This window comes from Bos indicus x Bos taurus, chromosome 19 (assembly GCF_003369695.1).
Source record: "Bos indicus x Bos taurus breed Angus x Brahman F1 hybrid chromosome 19, Bos_hybrid_MaternalHap_v2.0, whole genome shotgun sequence".
Classification (NCBI taxonomy): Eukaryota; Metazoa; Chordata; class Mammalia; order Artiodactyla; family Bovidae; genus Bos; species Bos indicus x Bos taurus.
The window spans coordinates 54,416,298-54,430,062 of NC_040094.1; the positions used below are offsets into that span (position 1 = coordinate 54,416,298).

General features: G+C 59.1%; 2 protein-coding genes across 7 annotated transcripts in view; one reads left to right on the forward strand and one right to left on the reverse strand.

Annotated features, from left to right (window-relative positions):
• RBFOX3 (RNA binding fox-1 homolog 3) overlaps positions 1-1,472 on the forward strand; it is a 441,600-nt gene extending 440,128 nt beyond the window's left edge. For all 3 annotated transcript variants that reach the window (XM_027518175.1, XM_027518182.1, XM_027518177.1), the window contains one exon: positions 38-1,472. In XM_027518175.1, coding sequence (XP_027373976.1) covers positions 38-40 — 3 coding nt within the window. In that variant the 3' untranslated portion in view covers positions 41-1,472. The remainder of the gene's footprint in view (positions 1-37) is intronic.
• Positions 1,473-4,213: 2,741 nt separating this feature from the next.
• ENGASE (endo-beta-N-acetylglucosaminidase) lies at positions 4,214-13,246 on the reverse strand. Of its 4 annotated transcripts, none has more exons than XM_027518165.1 (14): positions 13,108-13,237; positions 12,375-12,442; positions 12,033-12,234; positions 10,451-10,599; positions 9,711-9,868; positions 9,018-9,166; positions 8,522-8,687; positions 7,497-7,600; positions 7,060-7,168; positions 6,689-6,879; positions 6,204-6,352; positions 5,653-5,761; positions 5,171-5,285; positions 4,214-4,967 (listed from the first exon to the last, which is right to left on the reverse strand). In XM_027518165.1, exons 1-14 carry the CDS (start codon positions 13,227-13,229, stop codon positions 4,548-4,550), a joined length of 2,211 nt encoding a protein of 736 aa, XP_027373966.1. In that variant the 5' UTR covers positions 13,230-13,237; the 3' UTR covers positions 4,214-4,547. The 4 variants fall into 4 exon arrangements, with proteins under 4 accessions (XP_027373966.1, XP_027373967.1, XP_027373970.1 ...); XM_027518166.1 differs by having other exon boundaries at positions 5,653-5,758; positions 13,108-13,229; XM_027518169.1 differs by having other exon boundaries at positions 12,033-12,230; positions 13,108-13,123.
• Positions 13,247-13,765: the final 519 nt, after the last annotated feature.

Below are 13,765 nucleotides of genomic sequence, written 5' to 3' on the forward strand. Positions count from 1 at the left end.
GTGAACTGCAAGTCCTGCCTTTCTGTTTCTGTTGTAGTGAAAGCTTCTGCCGTTTCCTTCTTGGACCATGAAGGGCAAAAACAAAACAAAAAAATCACACACAAAAAAATCACAAAACAAAAAAACAAAATAAAAAAAAAAAGATGTTCAAATCCAAGCAACAAAAACAACCAAACCGAGAAGCATCCACCACGTCCGAGTCCGTGAGCCCGCGAGCCGCCGCACCCACCGCAGCGAGGGAGCAAGTCTGCAGGAAGATGGGGGGTGGAGAGGTGGGGGGTGCCTCATTTTCTACCAAGTCTTCCTTCCGGGCCCCACTCGGGGCAGCGTGGGGCCAGTGGCGAGAGGCTGCGGGCCCGAGCAGGAAGAGCAGCCAGCAGGACTTGACCTTGGCTACCGACGGTGCCAGCGGAGGGACAGGCGCGGGAGGGGTCGGCTTCTCATCCCAGGGCTTCGGCTGTGCCCGGTCACCCCCCCACCCGTGTCTCCCGCTCTGGGCCCCAGCTACCCCTCCTGCCTCGCCGCCAACACCCATGTCCTGCAAACCTGAGGAGGAGGAGTTGGCAGCGCCGGAGACTGTCTGAACGACCAGCAGCAGCCCTGGGCTCCAAACCCAACACCAAGGGCTGATGTCTCTCCAGAGCTCCGGGGCACCCAGGGCCCCTCCACGTCAGGGGGCTCCAGCTGCCCGGCGGGGGGTGGGGGCCTGAAGGCTGAGGACTTGGCTCGGACTGGTGGGTTTCTGGTTCCCTTTCTGGAGGGGGCCCTGGGTCTGGCCCAGGGGAGGGAAGGCCAGCCTCATCGCTGCAGCTGAAACAGAGGGACAGGACTGGCCAGCACCTGGCTGCACGGTGAGGTCGGGGTCACGGTGCTGTGCGTCTGGACGGCACGTCCGAGCAGAGAGAGCGAGGGGGTGGGGGAAGGCCTGGGTGGTCTGTGGCCCTCTCCCCTGCTCCCAGATCAGGTCCCAGGGTGGCCGCAGACAGTGGGCAGCAGGGAGGAGCCCCTGGCCAGGCAGAGAGAGCTGGACTCGGGGAAGCAGCAGAAAAGAACAAAAGATGTAGGCTCCCAACATGGCTCCACTGTCTCATGAAACTTAAAAGGTAAAAAAAAAAGAAAAAAAAATACACCTCACTTTATATTCAGCATCAGCTCCTGAAGCTACTGAGATGAGTCTCCTTTTCTATTCCCGGTGTACATAGCCCCGCCCCGCCTCCGGCTTCGTCCTCTGTACAGGCCCCTCTACCCTCTGCTGTTCTGGGCCCTTTTCTTGCAGCCGCTCCACCCCACCACCCCACCGCCACCCCCCTCCACCAGCCCTGCGCCCTCCCGCCCCCCACCCCCCACCCCCAGGACTGCAGCCAGGCCCCAGGCTTCCTTTCTTATCATTCTGTATGCTTCCAAGGTGTGACCATTTAAATCAACCGTATTATTATTATTAAGATTATTAATAAAGATTTTTCTTCAAACCAGGACAACTCTTTTTGATTGGCCGGCCCCCTGGGCACAGAGGGGAGAGGGCACAGAGGACCAGGACAGGCAGCTTCTTTCTCCTAGGAAGCCAGATGGCCAAGGGGAGCCAGAAGACCCTTCTGGGAGAGATTCTAGTACCCCCATCCTCTCCTCCATCCCGCCTCTGGAGTCTGGAGGCAGGGCTCCTAGCCTGCGGGTAAGGTCTGTGAAGTTAGCGGCAGTCTACCCCCGCAACTGGCCGCCGCTCAGCAGTTGCTGCCCCTGATGGGGCCTGACCGCAGGCAGTCCCCAGCCTGCCTCCCGCCCCGGGATGAGACAGAGCCAGCTGGGCGGTTGAGGCTGCTGCACTCGGGGCCAGCCATGGTCCCAAGAACGGAGCTGCTTAAAGGTAAGCCCCGCCTGCGCCACCTCTGTGAGTCCCCAACCCTGGCCAGATGGGGCGGTGTGAGTGGCCACCACCCTCCACCACCCATCCCTGTGAGAGGAGGGCGAGCTGGGAGGAGAAGCAGCAAAATTCAAACCAACAGCCTGAAAGCCATGGGCTGGGAGCTGCAATGGGGGGGCGGCTCCAAACCCAACCACAGTGCCCCCTCCATGTCTCGCCAGGACTGCGCTCTTCATTTTTCACAGCGCCAGATAATTTATTTCAGGGCGATTACACACACCAGAGGGGCACGAGCTTAAATGCCGACATATTAATTTTCCCGCATACGAGCCTTTACGTTGGTGGGACTGGGGACCGTGCTCTAGGGGAGCTGGGGCTGTGCGATCCCTCTGCATGCCACGCTCTGCTAAACCCCCTTACCTCTAATTGCTTGCTCACCAGACTGTGAGAAAATAATTGCCACTATAAATTTTCCCTCCTTCTCTGCATAAAATATTCGGAAAACCAGCACTTAAAAAAGGAAGGGGGAGTGCTCCTGAAATAAGAGCAGCAGGGCATCACAGCTGTGCTGCCCACTTCTGGGCGCCTGGCTATGTCCCCCCACTGACCCCCATCCCTGGGGACTGGGCGGCAGGGGCAGGCGGGAGCCCTCACCCCCAGTTTAAAATGGGGAGGCTCAAAACATTTCCAGGAAAAGTCAAGGGAGCGGTTCCCCAACCCCGACAGTTCTGGGCAAACCAGGGGCTCTGGGAAGCCTTTTCAGGGTCAGACACTGGAAGTGGTCTTCCTGGCCCGCCAGAGCCATCGTCCCCCTCCCAAACAAACCTCTTCCCACCCTGGGACTGAGGTGGACCACAGTGTGGGGCATGAAGAGTTAAATGTTCCCAGTTAGGAAAGACCTGGAACCTGAGTTCCTGTGTGGGGCTGTGAAAGGGGCACATGGGCACCTGGGAAGCAGGGCAGGTTGAGACAGAGTCCGTTGTCTGCCGAGGAGACTCCTGTGTCCTGTGTGTGCAGGCTCAGTGGCTAAGTCTGAGTGTCTGACAATTCAGCGACCCCGTGGACCGTAGCCCCCCATCCTCCTGTCTGTGGGATTTCTCAGGCCAAGAGTATTGGAGTGGATTGCCATTTCCTTCTCCAGGGGATCTTCCTGACCCAGGGGTCAAACCCATGTGCCCTGTGTCTCCTGCTTGGCAGGCGATTCTTTACCACTGAGCCACTCTGTCCTCTCCCAGTCGAGGGCCAGGGCGGATGCAGTGTGGCTGCACTGCCGCCTGGCGGCCTCTCCCTTCCCTGCAGCGTAAATCAAGTTTGCTGACCCTGAGCTGGCATAGGAGCCCCACTCTCCTAGCTGGGAGGTCACCCCAGAGTGTCCTGGCCCTTGGCATCATCCACATCTCGTAGCACAGAGAGGAGGACAAGAGGAACAGGGAAGTAACACCCCCATTGCTGGCCTGTGGGGCCTGGAGGTGAGAGATCCCCAAGAACGAGGGGCTGACGGCCTTCATCAGAGGGCCACAGCAGAGCCCACTTGGGCCTGGAGAGGGGAGGGGAGCAGGTTCCCTGAGGCTGCGGGGCCGAGATCCCTCCCGGGAAGCCACCGCGGCAGCCCATGTGTCAAAAGGGAGCTGTGTGGCAGGAGGGGCTGTCTCTGGCTCGCTGACCCCCGCCTCGTCCCTATGGAGAACCGCTAGGCAGCCTCAGCTCGGGCAGAGGACAGAGGGAGAGGCTGCAGAGAGGCGGGGGCAGGAGGGACCCCAGTGGAGAGAGCCGCAGCCCCCGCGCCATGATGCTCCGGGCTAACACCTGCTCAAGCAACCGGCTGAGCAGGAGGGTGGAGGCAGGAGGCGACCTGGAGCCCCCACACAGGGCTGGGGGCTGCTGGGTGCAGCCCAAAGGGCCTTCCTGGGTACTGCCCGGCCACCTGCTGCCCAAGCTCACTAGCTCCCACCTACAACCCAGAAGAGATGAGGCAGGACCCAAGGCCAGTGGGGACGTTCCAAAAGTGGCTTTGGCTCTGGAGAACAGTAAGCCAGGGAAGCCAGGTCACAGGTGGTCTGGCCCATGTGCCCACCCTGCCGGGGGTTGGTGTAACCTGGCACAGCCTGGCCAGGGGCTCCTACTTCTGGGGTAGAAGCACCCCAGGGACCCCCTCCCAGCACCTGCAGGGGCTGCTGTTCCTGTGCTACCCCAATCCCCCCCAATCCCAGCTCTGCATCCCCATTGTGGCCCCTCTATCTCATTCCCACCCTAGGAAGCGTCTCAGGGCCCTGCTCGGAGGCCCTCCCACCACAGTGAAGCACGTTCCTAATTGTTCCAACTGCAGGAATAAAAGGTCACCATTGTCAGCATAAGTGTCTCTCGGCCTATTAGGCAATAGTCTTTATGGAATTTTCTAGGCTAAATGCTCCCAAATCTTTTCACTTGTACCTGGTATAGTATTCTACTGAGAGAGATGAAACCAAGAGTGGGGGCGGTGGTGGTGTCCATTCACCCCTGGGAATTATCAACTCAGCAAACCAACTTCTCAGCTTTCCTATTGCAATGCCCCGATGAAGAGCCACAGACATCTCACCCACGGTCTTCTCACCCAGCCCTCAGGACCCGGGTCTTCCCCAAACACTTGTGTGAGGCCCCTGCGCAGAAGAAGCCTTTAGCCTTGAGAAAGAGACTCTGCTTTAATGTCTGCTCACGTGCGGGGCATGGAGTAGAGTATGGCCGCCTTGCCCCACTCGGCCTGAGGCACCAGGAACCCCTCTTTGGGGACAGGCTCCACCAGGAACTCCACGCGGCCATCCTGGCCAGGCTCCGCGGCTGCCACTGCCAGGCCCACTATCCGATACCGGTTGACGAAAGCCAGGCCCAGCAGCCTGGGCCTCCCTGGCTGCGAAGGCCCGCTGCTGGGAGAGCCACCTTCCGATCCTCGGCAGCAGTGGATCCGGAAGCACCGGACGCGGGGAAGGAGGTAGGCCCAGTGGAGAGTACAGCTGAGCCGAAGCCCGGCGGGGCCGCCCTCCCGCTCGGAGGCGAACGGCTGCCAGCGCACATGCGAGACCGTCACGGCCTGCACCTGGGGGAGCGGGGTCAGCAGGCTGTTGGCATCCACCACCTGGCAGAAGAGACAGAGCTAAGCTCAGCCTGGGAGCCTAGAGAAGGTTGGGGGGGGTGCCTGGCCCTGCATGGTCCCAGCCATGGCACCTCTGCCCCAGCTCCCCTCTGAGCCAGAGGAGAGGGCTGGTGGGTGTCTGGCCTCGTCTGCAAGGGGCACAGATGCCCCGGCCAAGCTCCAGCCAGGTCCCTGGGATGCCTCACCTGGAGCTCTCCAAGGCGACAGATGAAGTTCTCCTCCTTCTGGCTGCCCGGAGGCCGGGAGAAATTAACAAAGAGGTCCTGTAGGAGGCAGCCCCGCAGAGTCACTTCGTAGCAGCTGGGAAAGACAGAGAGAGACCAGTCATAAGGAGCCTCAGCCCGGCACCTGCAGACTGGCTGCTCACAGAAGCCTGGAGCCACAGGGAGGTCCATCCCAAAGGGGACCCTGTGATCAGTGGGAAACCTGGACCTAAGCCATGACCGTGATCGTGACCTTTCCCAGCAAGCATCCTTGGGCTTGTGTCATTAAGCTGCCTGAAATCTGGGAGGACTGGCCCATGGCCCCTGCTGCTGCTGCTGCTGGGGCACCTATATCCCTGCAATTCTGTGGTTTCTCAGTGGAGGGCCCCTCACTCTCCAATCCTCACCATGGTGGTGTGGCCATCCTCTGCTGGGGACTCAACAGGAAAAGAGGGGGGACTCACCGCTGGACCCAGCCCCCACTGAGCTGCTGGCCGCAACGGCCCACCCATTTGGCCAGCTTGGTTGGGGGCACCCGGAGGGGTCGGGGACTGCGCCTTGAGCTCGTTTCTGCTGGAGGAAGAGACACAGAACTTTAACAAGGGGAGTCCAAAGGAAACGGCACTGGGAGGTGTCACTGAACAGGGAGCTGGGGGCCCCCCAAGATGCCCTGGTAGCCCCAGTACTCAGCCAAATGGACTGAGGCCTTGGGGAATAGAGAACAGGGAGGAGAGGAGGGAAGCTCGGGGATGGATGCCCAGGACTGGTCCGAGGACATCCTCCCACTTGGGGCACTGCTGGCAGGAGAGCTGCCACGGGCCCACACGTCCAACCCCACGCCACAGGGCCGCTGTGGCCCAGAGGCTCCCACTCAGAGGCGGACCCCCAGGCCAGGCCCGGCTCAGAGCAGCACCTGGACCCTGGCCGCCTCCACACCCCTAGCCTCCTCCTCCCCGACACGCCCCGAGAAGGGAGAAGCCTGTAAGGAAGGGAGGCGCCAATCACGTCCACCCACCGCTCAGCACCGAGATGCCTCCCACATGACAGCTGCCCGCGTCCCCTGTGGTGAGCTCCAAAGCCACCCCCACCGCCGAAGGCCCTTCCAGCTTGTACACCAGGGACACGAAGATCTTGGGTGGCACTGGGACCTGCAGGGAGAATAACCTGGAGAAGAAAGGTCCAGAGATGAGAGGCTGCGGGGAGACTACTGGAAAGCCAGCGCTGCACTAGGTCCCAGCCGCCAACTTCTCCCTCCAGGACGGGGAGGAGGGTGGGCTGCTGGGCGGAAGAGGCACGCAACAGCATGCAGGCAGCTGATGCTACTCTCCTGGACACTCGAAGCGGTGAAAACTGGATGTTGCATGTTCTTCACAGAGTAAAACAAAATCCCAGTTTGTCCTCCTTCTGGCCTCTGCTGCCCACCTGCCCGGTTTTAGCAACTGACAAGGATGACGGGGGCAGCTGATGGGCCCCAGGTCCCAGCCCGCCTCACTCACCTACCTCACAGCCACGTTTCCAACCTCGGGCGGAATCAGCCCTCGGATGAGCAGAGAGCTGCCCCCGTTCCAGGCGTCCTCCAGGCAGCAGTGCGTCTTCACCCAGCCCTGCCCGTCCCCTTCCAGCCTGTGCTCTCCAAACAGGGGCTGGATCTCCTGGGCGCTCGGGTGGTACCAGGGCCCCACGGCCTCCTCCTGAAGGGTGAGGCAGAGGTGGAGGGGCACTGGGGGCAGACGGAGCTATCACACCCAACGCCCCTCCCACCAGTCCCAGGGGAGGCCCAAAGGCCGGAGAGAAGGCAGCCCCTTCACCCAGAAGCAGCCACGTCCAGGAAAGCCCCTGGTCCCCAGCCACCCAGAGCAGGACCCACACACCTGGCCATAGTAGACTCTTCGAGTCCCCATGCCCAGGCAGAAGGAAGTGACAAAGGGCAAGGAGCAGATGCTGTGTGTGGGCAAGTAGCGTTCCAGCAAACTCCAGAACCTACGGAGAAATGCATGGAGGCTCAGGTCCCCAAGAGGGCACTGCAGCGCCCCGAACTCACTCTCATGACCCTAAGCTTTCCTGCACCCCTTACCAAGTGACCTCGGCCCCCACTGAGCGTCTGTACGAAGTGGTCCCTTGGGGTCCCCAGTTTTCATCCTTCCTGTGTAACTGGTCTCAAGGACCCCCAGGAGCAGCCAGGGCAGCTGAGCCCCATGCCTTGTCTTAACCCCCACTCCTCAACCGAGCCTGGCCAGAACCTGGGGAAATCACCTGAGACCCTCCCTGCCACTGGCCACACCCAGGCCCTGGGACTCCAGGGACTCACTTGTCCTGGTTCTGGAAGAAATTCCCCTTCTCCAAACACTCGTACACCCAGCCAGGCGCAAACAGGGCCGCCGAGAACCCGTGCTTCCGAATCAGCTCCAGCGACTGGGGAGATAGGAGTCAGGGAGATGCCCCGGTGCCAACAACCAGAGTCCACGCACAGGATGAGGGGCTTAGGCAAGGGGCAACCTCCGGGGCTTTAGGGTTCATCCCTGAAGTTCCGCAGCTGCCCAGAAGAGGGCGCGAGGCGGCAGGGAGGCGCGGAGGGAAAAATCCGAGGGGTAGGGGTCTGTACGCGGGGCGCCCACAGGAGACACGTCTCGCTCTCTCACTACACTTCGTTCTATTATCAGACTCACAGTGGGGCGGAGAGAATCTTCAGTTATTGGATTAATTTATTCACTTAAAAGCTTAATTAATGAGTTGAGAACGTCCCCCCGGCACCTGGGAAGGGCAGGATTGACAGCCTGGGGACGGGCTGATTCCCTATTTATCCCACACCAGGTGCGGCGGCCCCCCCGCGGCCTCTCTTCCTCTTTTCTCGCTGCCGACAAGATTTCCCTTGCCAGAAAAACCTCACTAGTTAATCAAACCAGCAGTTCCCAAAACTGGGTGTGTGACCTCAGTCCTTGGCCCTGAGCTAAGGAAACACCAAAACATGCTCCCTGGCTTCTGGCCCCACCCCACCCCACCCCACCCCCGCGTCCACATGATGCGCTAAAAGGCCAGCTCGGTGCCCCTCAAAGCACCGAGTCCAGAAGAAAGTAGAGCTGTCTGTGAGACCCATGGTCGGAACAGGTGCTTTGTCCATTAGCATCTACGGGAAAACCGTACCATCTGAAGAGATGGGCTGAAAGTTAGGATTTTAGGGCACAGCCTGTTCTCGGGGCCTCGGGGTCCCCATTTGGGGGAGGATCATTGCTGCCTCTCTTACCCTTGAGGTGCAGGTGGAATGAGGGGTCCACAGGAACACGAAGCACCCAGGCCCCGGCCACCACCTCCCCGGCCTCAAAGGCCACCACCCACCTTATTCGTGTCGAACCGGCCCCCGACGACATTCCCGCGGGCGAACACGTCTACACCCACGTACACGTCCGCCCGGCGCTCCCCGGCCTGCCCCAGCGTCCGCTCCAGATGCTCCTCCCGCCAGTTATAGTTGGTGAAGAAGCCGTCGCAGGCATCAAAGAAGACTCTGGGGGCGGCACGGGTGGGCCGTGAAGCCCAGGCGTTCTCCCCTCAAGCACCTGCGTCGGCTGGGCCCACGGACTGCACGCTGCCTGCCTCTGGGACCGAGCAGAGTCTGCTTCCGAAGAGCCCGCACCTAGACCACAAACTGTGGCGGGTAACCCTGGGCACAGCCAGGCTGACAAGGCATTAATTCTGTCTGCTTGTGGTCAGGGTACCAAACACCTCTGCCCTCTCCCTCGCTTTCCCCCAGGGCAGCGGTGTAGGTGACACCTCCAGAAGGCAGAGGAAGTTCTAGCCCTGCCCAGGAGCCCAGGCTGCCCGCCTGCAGGCTCACCTGTTCTGCTCGTTGAGCTCGTTCTGCCATTTGAGCTGCCCGCTGCTCACCACGCTGTCATACCAGAGCACCAGGCCCCCGGGGACCTGCTGATGCAGCTGAGAGGTCAGGTACTGGAGGAAGTGGGGCACGTTCCCCACGGCGGCCAGCTGGAGAGAGGCATGGAGACAGACCCTCCGTGAGGCCCAGAGACACCTGTCGTGAGGAGCGCCCCGGTCCTGGACAGACAGGACACCTAACCCCAGGGGCAAACAGGTCCTGGTCCCGGAAGCCCCTCGGCCCCACAGCTGCCGAGCAGAGGGTCCAGCCAGAGGTCCGACTTTCCTTTCTTTCTGAAGCAGGAAGGACATGGACTCCGCAATCAAGATAAAACCCAATGAAAAGGGAAGGCACCATGAAAAGGAAGTCGCACATGCAGCCCAAGCAAAGCAGAGACAGAGGAGGAAGACAGGGCCGCCTTGAAGGAACCAGAGAAGCAAAGCTCAGCCAGGCAAGATTCCTGGACATCACGCTGGAGAATGTCCATCTCCCTGTGAAGAGGCAGAGGGGCTGGAGGTTGGAGCTAGCTCTAGCTGGGATGCAGGAAGCACTGCGGTAGCAGGGACCCAGCCTGGTGAGGCTGAGGAGCATGGTGGAGGGTCCCCTCGGGGCACAGGGGCTGGCGGGCCAGGCACCAGGGGCAGGTGTGCTCACACTCAGAGAGTTCTCAATGTTGATCAGCCAGCCGTCAAATCGGAAAAACTGGGCGATCAGGACCAGCTGATCGGCCACCGCCCGGTATGAGTGCTCATCCCCAGCCAGGAAGGCCTGGCAGAGCCGCTCCCCGTCTTTCCATTCAGTGATGAAAGTCCCTGTGGGGCAGGAGAGAAACGAGATCGAGGTCAGGCCAGGGGATTATTTCCCCTTCGACCCAGCAGTTCCCAGGGTGTGGTTCCTGCAACAACAGCATCACTGTCGCCTGCAAAAACGTTGTTAGAATTCCAAATTCCCAGTGTCCCCAGATGGCAGATAAATAAGATACCTGGAGGCAGGGCCCCAAAATCAGTGTTAGATAATAAATTATTCAGATGCAGGGAAAAGCTTGAGAAGCACTCCCCTCCCCCAGCGGTGGACCACCTATATCCTACATCCTGCCCCCAATTCTTCTTGCAAAAACAGTTTCACGGGATCACAGTCAAGCCCATTTGTTTGTTTATTGTCTGTGGGAGCTGTTGACTCTCTGGCAGCCCCAGTACATGACTCGGTGGCCTGGAAAACTGAGGATATTTCCTTTTTCCAGAACAAGTTTGCCTTCACCTGTCCTAACTCATCAAGGCTGGTAAGGAGGTCTACCCACCCAACAGCACCCCAAGCCCAAGCCCTTTTATCACTGGGGCCCCAGGCAGGTGTGCCAACGAGTCTGGTTGGGTTGCAGGCAGGCCCTTGGCTCTTACCCAGCACACAGACCCCATGCCTGTGGGCAGCGTTGGTCCAGCCTACTGGGGGGATGGTGACCGTGTGATGGCTGAAGTACACAAAGATGTCGATGTACTGCCAGTGGTAAAAGGAATAGGGAGTCTGTGTGGCTGAGCCTTGAATAAACCTGGGTGAAGAAAGAGAACAAGATCCGGACCCAGAAACAGACGAGGACATGGCGACCGCAAGGTGAAAAGAGAGGACGACACGAGTGAAGATTCCCTTTAGTTCCATCTAGTTGGCACTAGAGGTTGTTGTGAGCTAGGCCGTGCCCAGTGACTGGGCTCAGAAGTAGCACCAGGTCACAGCCCGGATGTCAAGAGGGTTAGTGTTGTTGTTTTGGTTTTTTTTTGCTGCGTTGGGTCTTAGTTGTAGCAGGTGGGATCCTTGGGCTCTCTAGTTGTAGTGTGAGCTCCAGAGCACATGGGCTCAGTAGTTGTGACATGTGGGCTTAGCTGCCCCACAACATGTGGGATCTGAGTTCCCTGACCAGGGGTCGAACCCACACCCTCTGCATTGGAAGGCGGATTCTTAACCACCAGACCACCAGGGAAGTCCTGAGAGGGTTAGTCTTAAGGGAAGCATTTTCACCAGGCCCAACAGGCACTTTGCTATCGGATCCAAAAGACTGAGCGTGTTTAGCCTCAATGAACAGACAGACAGAACACAAGGAAAGAGACCTGGAGGGGCTCACACAGACCTCCAAGTGCCCGGGGCCCTGCTCTATTCCAACACCTGCAGTTCACTAGGACACAGACAGCTTGCAGGTATGGTTGGGGTTGACAACCACATGAGCTGCACCAGTGGCTTCATCACCCACTTCTGTACCTTGATGGCCAGCTCTGACTCAAGGCTTCCCATCAATTATGACATCCAAGCTTGTTTTATGGATATTTAAAGATCTCTAATGGATTCCCCGGTGACTCAGTGGTAAAGAATCCACCTGCCAATCCAGGAGACCTGGGTTCGATCCCTGGGTCAGAAAGATCCCCTGGAGGAGGATGGCAACCCATTCCAGTATTTTTGCCTGGGAAATACCTTGGACAGAGGAGCCTAAGGGGCTACAGTTTAGGGGTCGCAAAGAGTCAGACACAACCTAGCAACTAAACAACAAGATCTCTAAGCTGACCCTGCAGGATCTTGGGAAGAAATGCCCCCAGCTGGGGTGGGGTTGGGGAGGGAGTGCAATGATTCCAGAACCAGTGGGCCAAGATGGAATAGAACTGAGGAGGGTGAAGGAAAGAAATCAGCAGAAGAACCAAGTTACTGGGCCAGGTGGTCTGAAAAGGTCCCTGCGATGGTGCTTTCTCCAGCCTCCCTGACTTCAGGTGCAGACAGTCCAGAGAATCAGACAGTTTCAGGGCTGAAGGAGGCATAAGCTAGCCCCTAACCCATCCTCCTCTTCTTACAGATGAAAGGCTGAAGCCTGAGTTCCTCTCCCAGTAGGTGGCAGGGTGGGCTGGCTGACTCCTGACTCCACATCCAGTGCTCCTTCCACCACTGGGCACAGCCCCTCCCCTCCTCCCGTCACACCAGGCCATGCGCTCGCAGTGTCCTCACTTGTCATCCAGGTACCCGCCCATCATGTCATGACACATCAAAGTTCTGGGCCTCCGGCTGCTCAGAGGGGGCTGCCGACACTCAGGGGGCCCCAAGGCCACATTAAAGCCATCCTCCGCATCGGGTCTCCACGCCAAGAGTTCCTCCAGGGAAGACAAGTAAAAGCTGATGGGTCTGGTGGTGTCCTTGTCATAATATCTAACTGATCAGAGGAGGGAAACAGCGAGGAATCAGTGGAAATTATGGAATTCATAATAGAGAACTTGAGATGGGGAAGGGGCAGCCCTGCCCAGAAGCCCCAGAGTGAACATGGACAGTGTTCAGAGCCTCGGTCCTTCTTACCTGGCAAAGGGTCTGGGGTAAAACTGACCACTTCTCGAAAGACTGCTTCTTCTCGATCCTCTTCAATTCTAAGCAAAGAAGGAGTTGAATTGTGTTTTTTTTGTTTTTAAATAAAAGGGTAAAGAAAAAGAACCTGTAGAAGCAAAGGGACCAGACCCCATGAGGAAGTGCAGGGGGAGACGTCCTCTGGTTTACATTTTTTAATGCGAACTATGGAAACGTGCCTTTGCCCATTCTGTTCCCTCACACTAGAACACCCTTCTCTCCAGTCTCCACCTACTGCAGTCCTCCACCTCCTCAAAGACCAGTTCAGATGTTCCGCGCCAGGCACCCTCCCTGTCCTCCCCAGCATGGACACTAATAATCCTAATTACACCCACTGGTCTGCACTGAGCAATTAAAATCTCTCTGCAGACCCAAGGCCAGGGGAGGGAGGCATAGTCAACCCATTTCTTAGAAAAGGATGTCGGAGCTTCTAGTCAGGGCGCCAGGATGCCCAGACGCGCCCGAGGCTGGGGTCGCACCCAGGCTCCGAGACTCTGTCCGTGCCTACTGCTGTGCGGGGCGGGCGGGACGATGGACAGAACCCGCCGCGAACAGTGAGCGTGGGGGCCGGAGATCGCTGTCCTGTGCCTACGGCCTCCCTTGGCCAAGGCCAGGCGCCCAACGACTCCGGCCCACTGTCCGGCCGCCGGATCGATCCTTAGAATTCTCCCGCCGACCTCTTACCCACCTCCTCCGGGTCAGCCGCCCTGCCGGCCGCCGATCCCGCTGCTTCTCCAAGGTCGCCGGGGCCCGCATCCGCCGCCCCTGCCGCCGCGCCGCCGTCCGGGTCCCTGTCCCTGCCTCCTCCATGACGTTGCTCCGCCCGCGCCACCCGCCGGCCACCGGCCAATCGCAGGCCGAGACCCGCCACCGCCGCCGCCCGCCGGCCAATGAGGACTTCTCTGCGCGGTTGCCCCGCCCCTACTAGGCTCAGGCTGGACACCCCGCTCGCTCTGTGGCTGGCGCACCTGCCGCCCGGCCTTTGTAGAGGAGGAAGGCCTAGGGGGCGGGGAATGGGGCGGGGCTCATGCGGTGGGCGTGGGGATGGGCGGGGTCTTAGCCCAGGGCTCCGGAAAACCCCTTTGTGTGAGTTCTTTTTCAAAAGATGAGCTATCTCCTGAAGATCACAAAGTCAGTAAATTGTGAAAGTGATATCTGAACTCAGTTTGCTTAACCCCTGTTTCAAAGATAATTTTCTGGGAAAAGTGAAATCATAATTCTCATTCAAGTATAAATATTCTGCTGCTGCTGCTAAGTCTCTTCAGTCGTGTCCGACTCTGTGTGACCCCATAGACGGCAGCCCACCAGGCTCCCCGGTCCCTGGGATTCTCCAGGCAAGAACACTG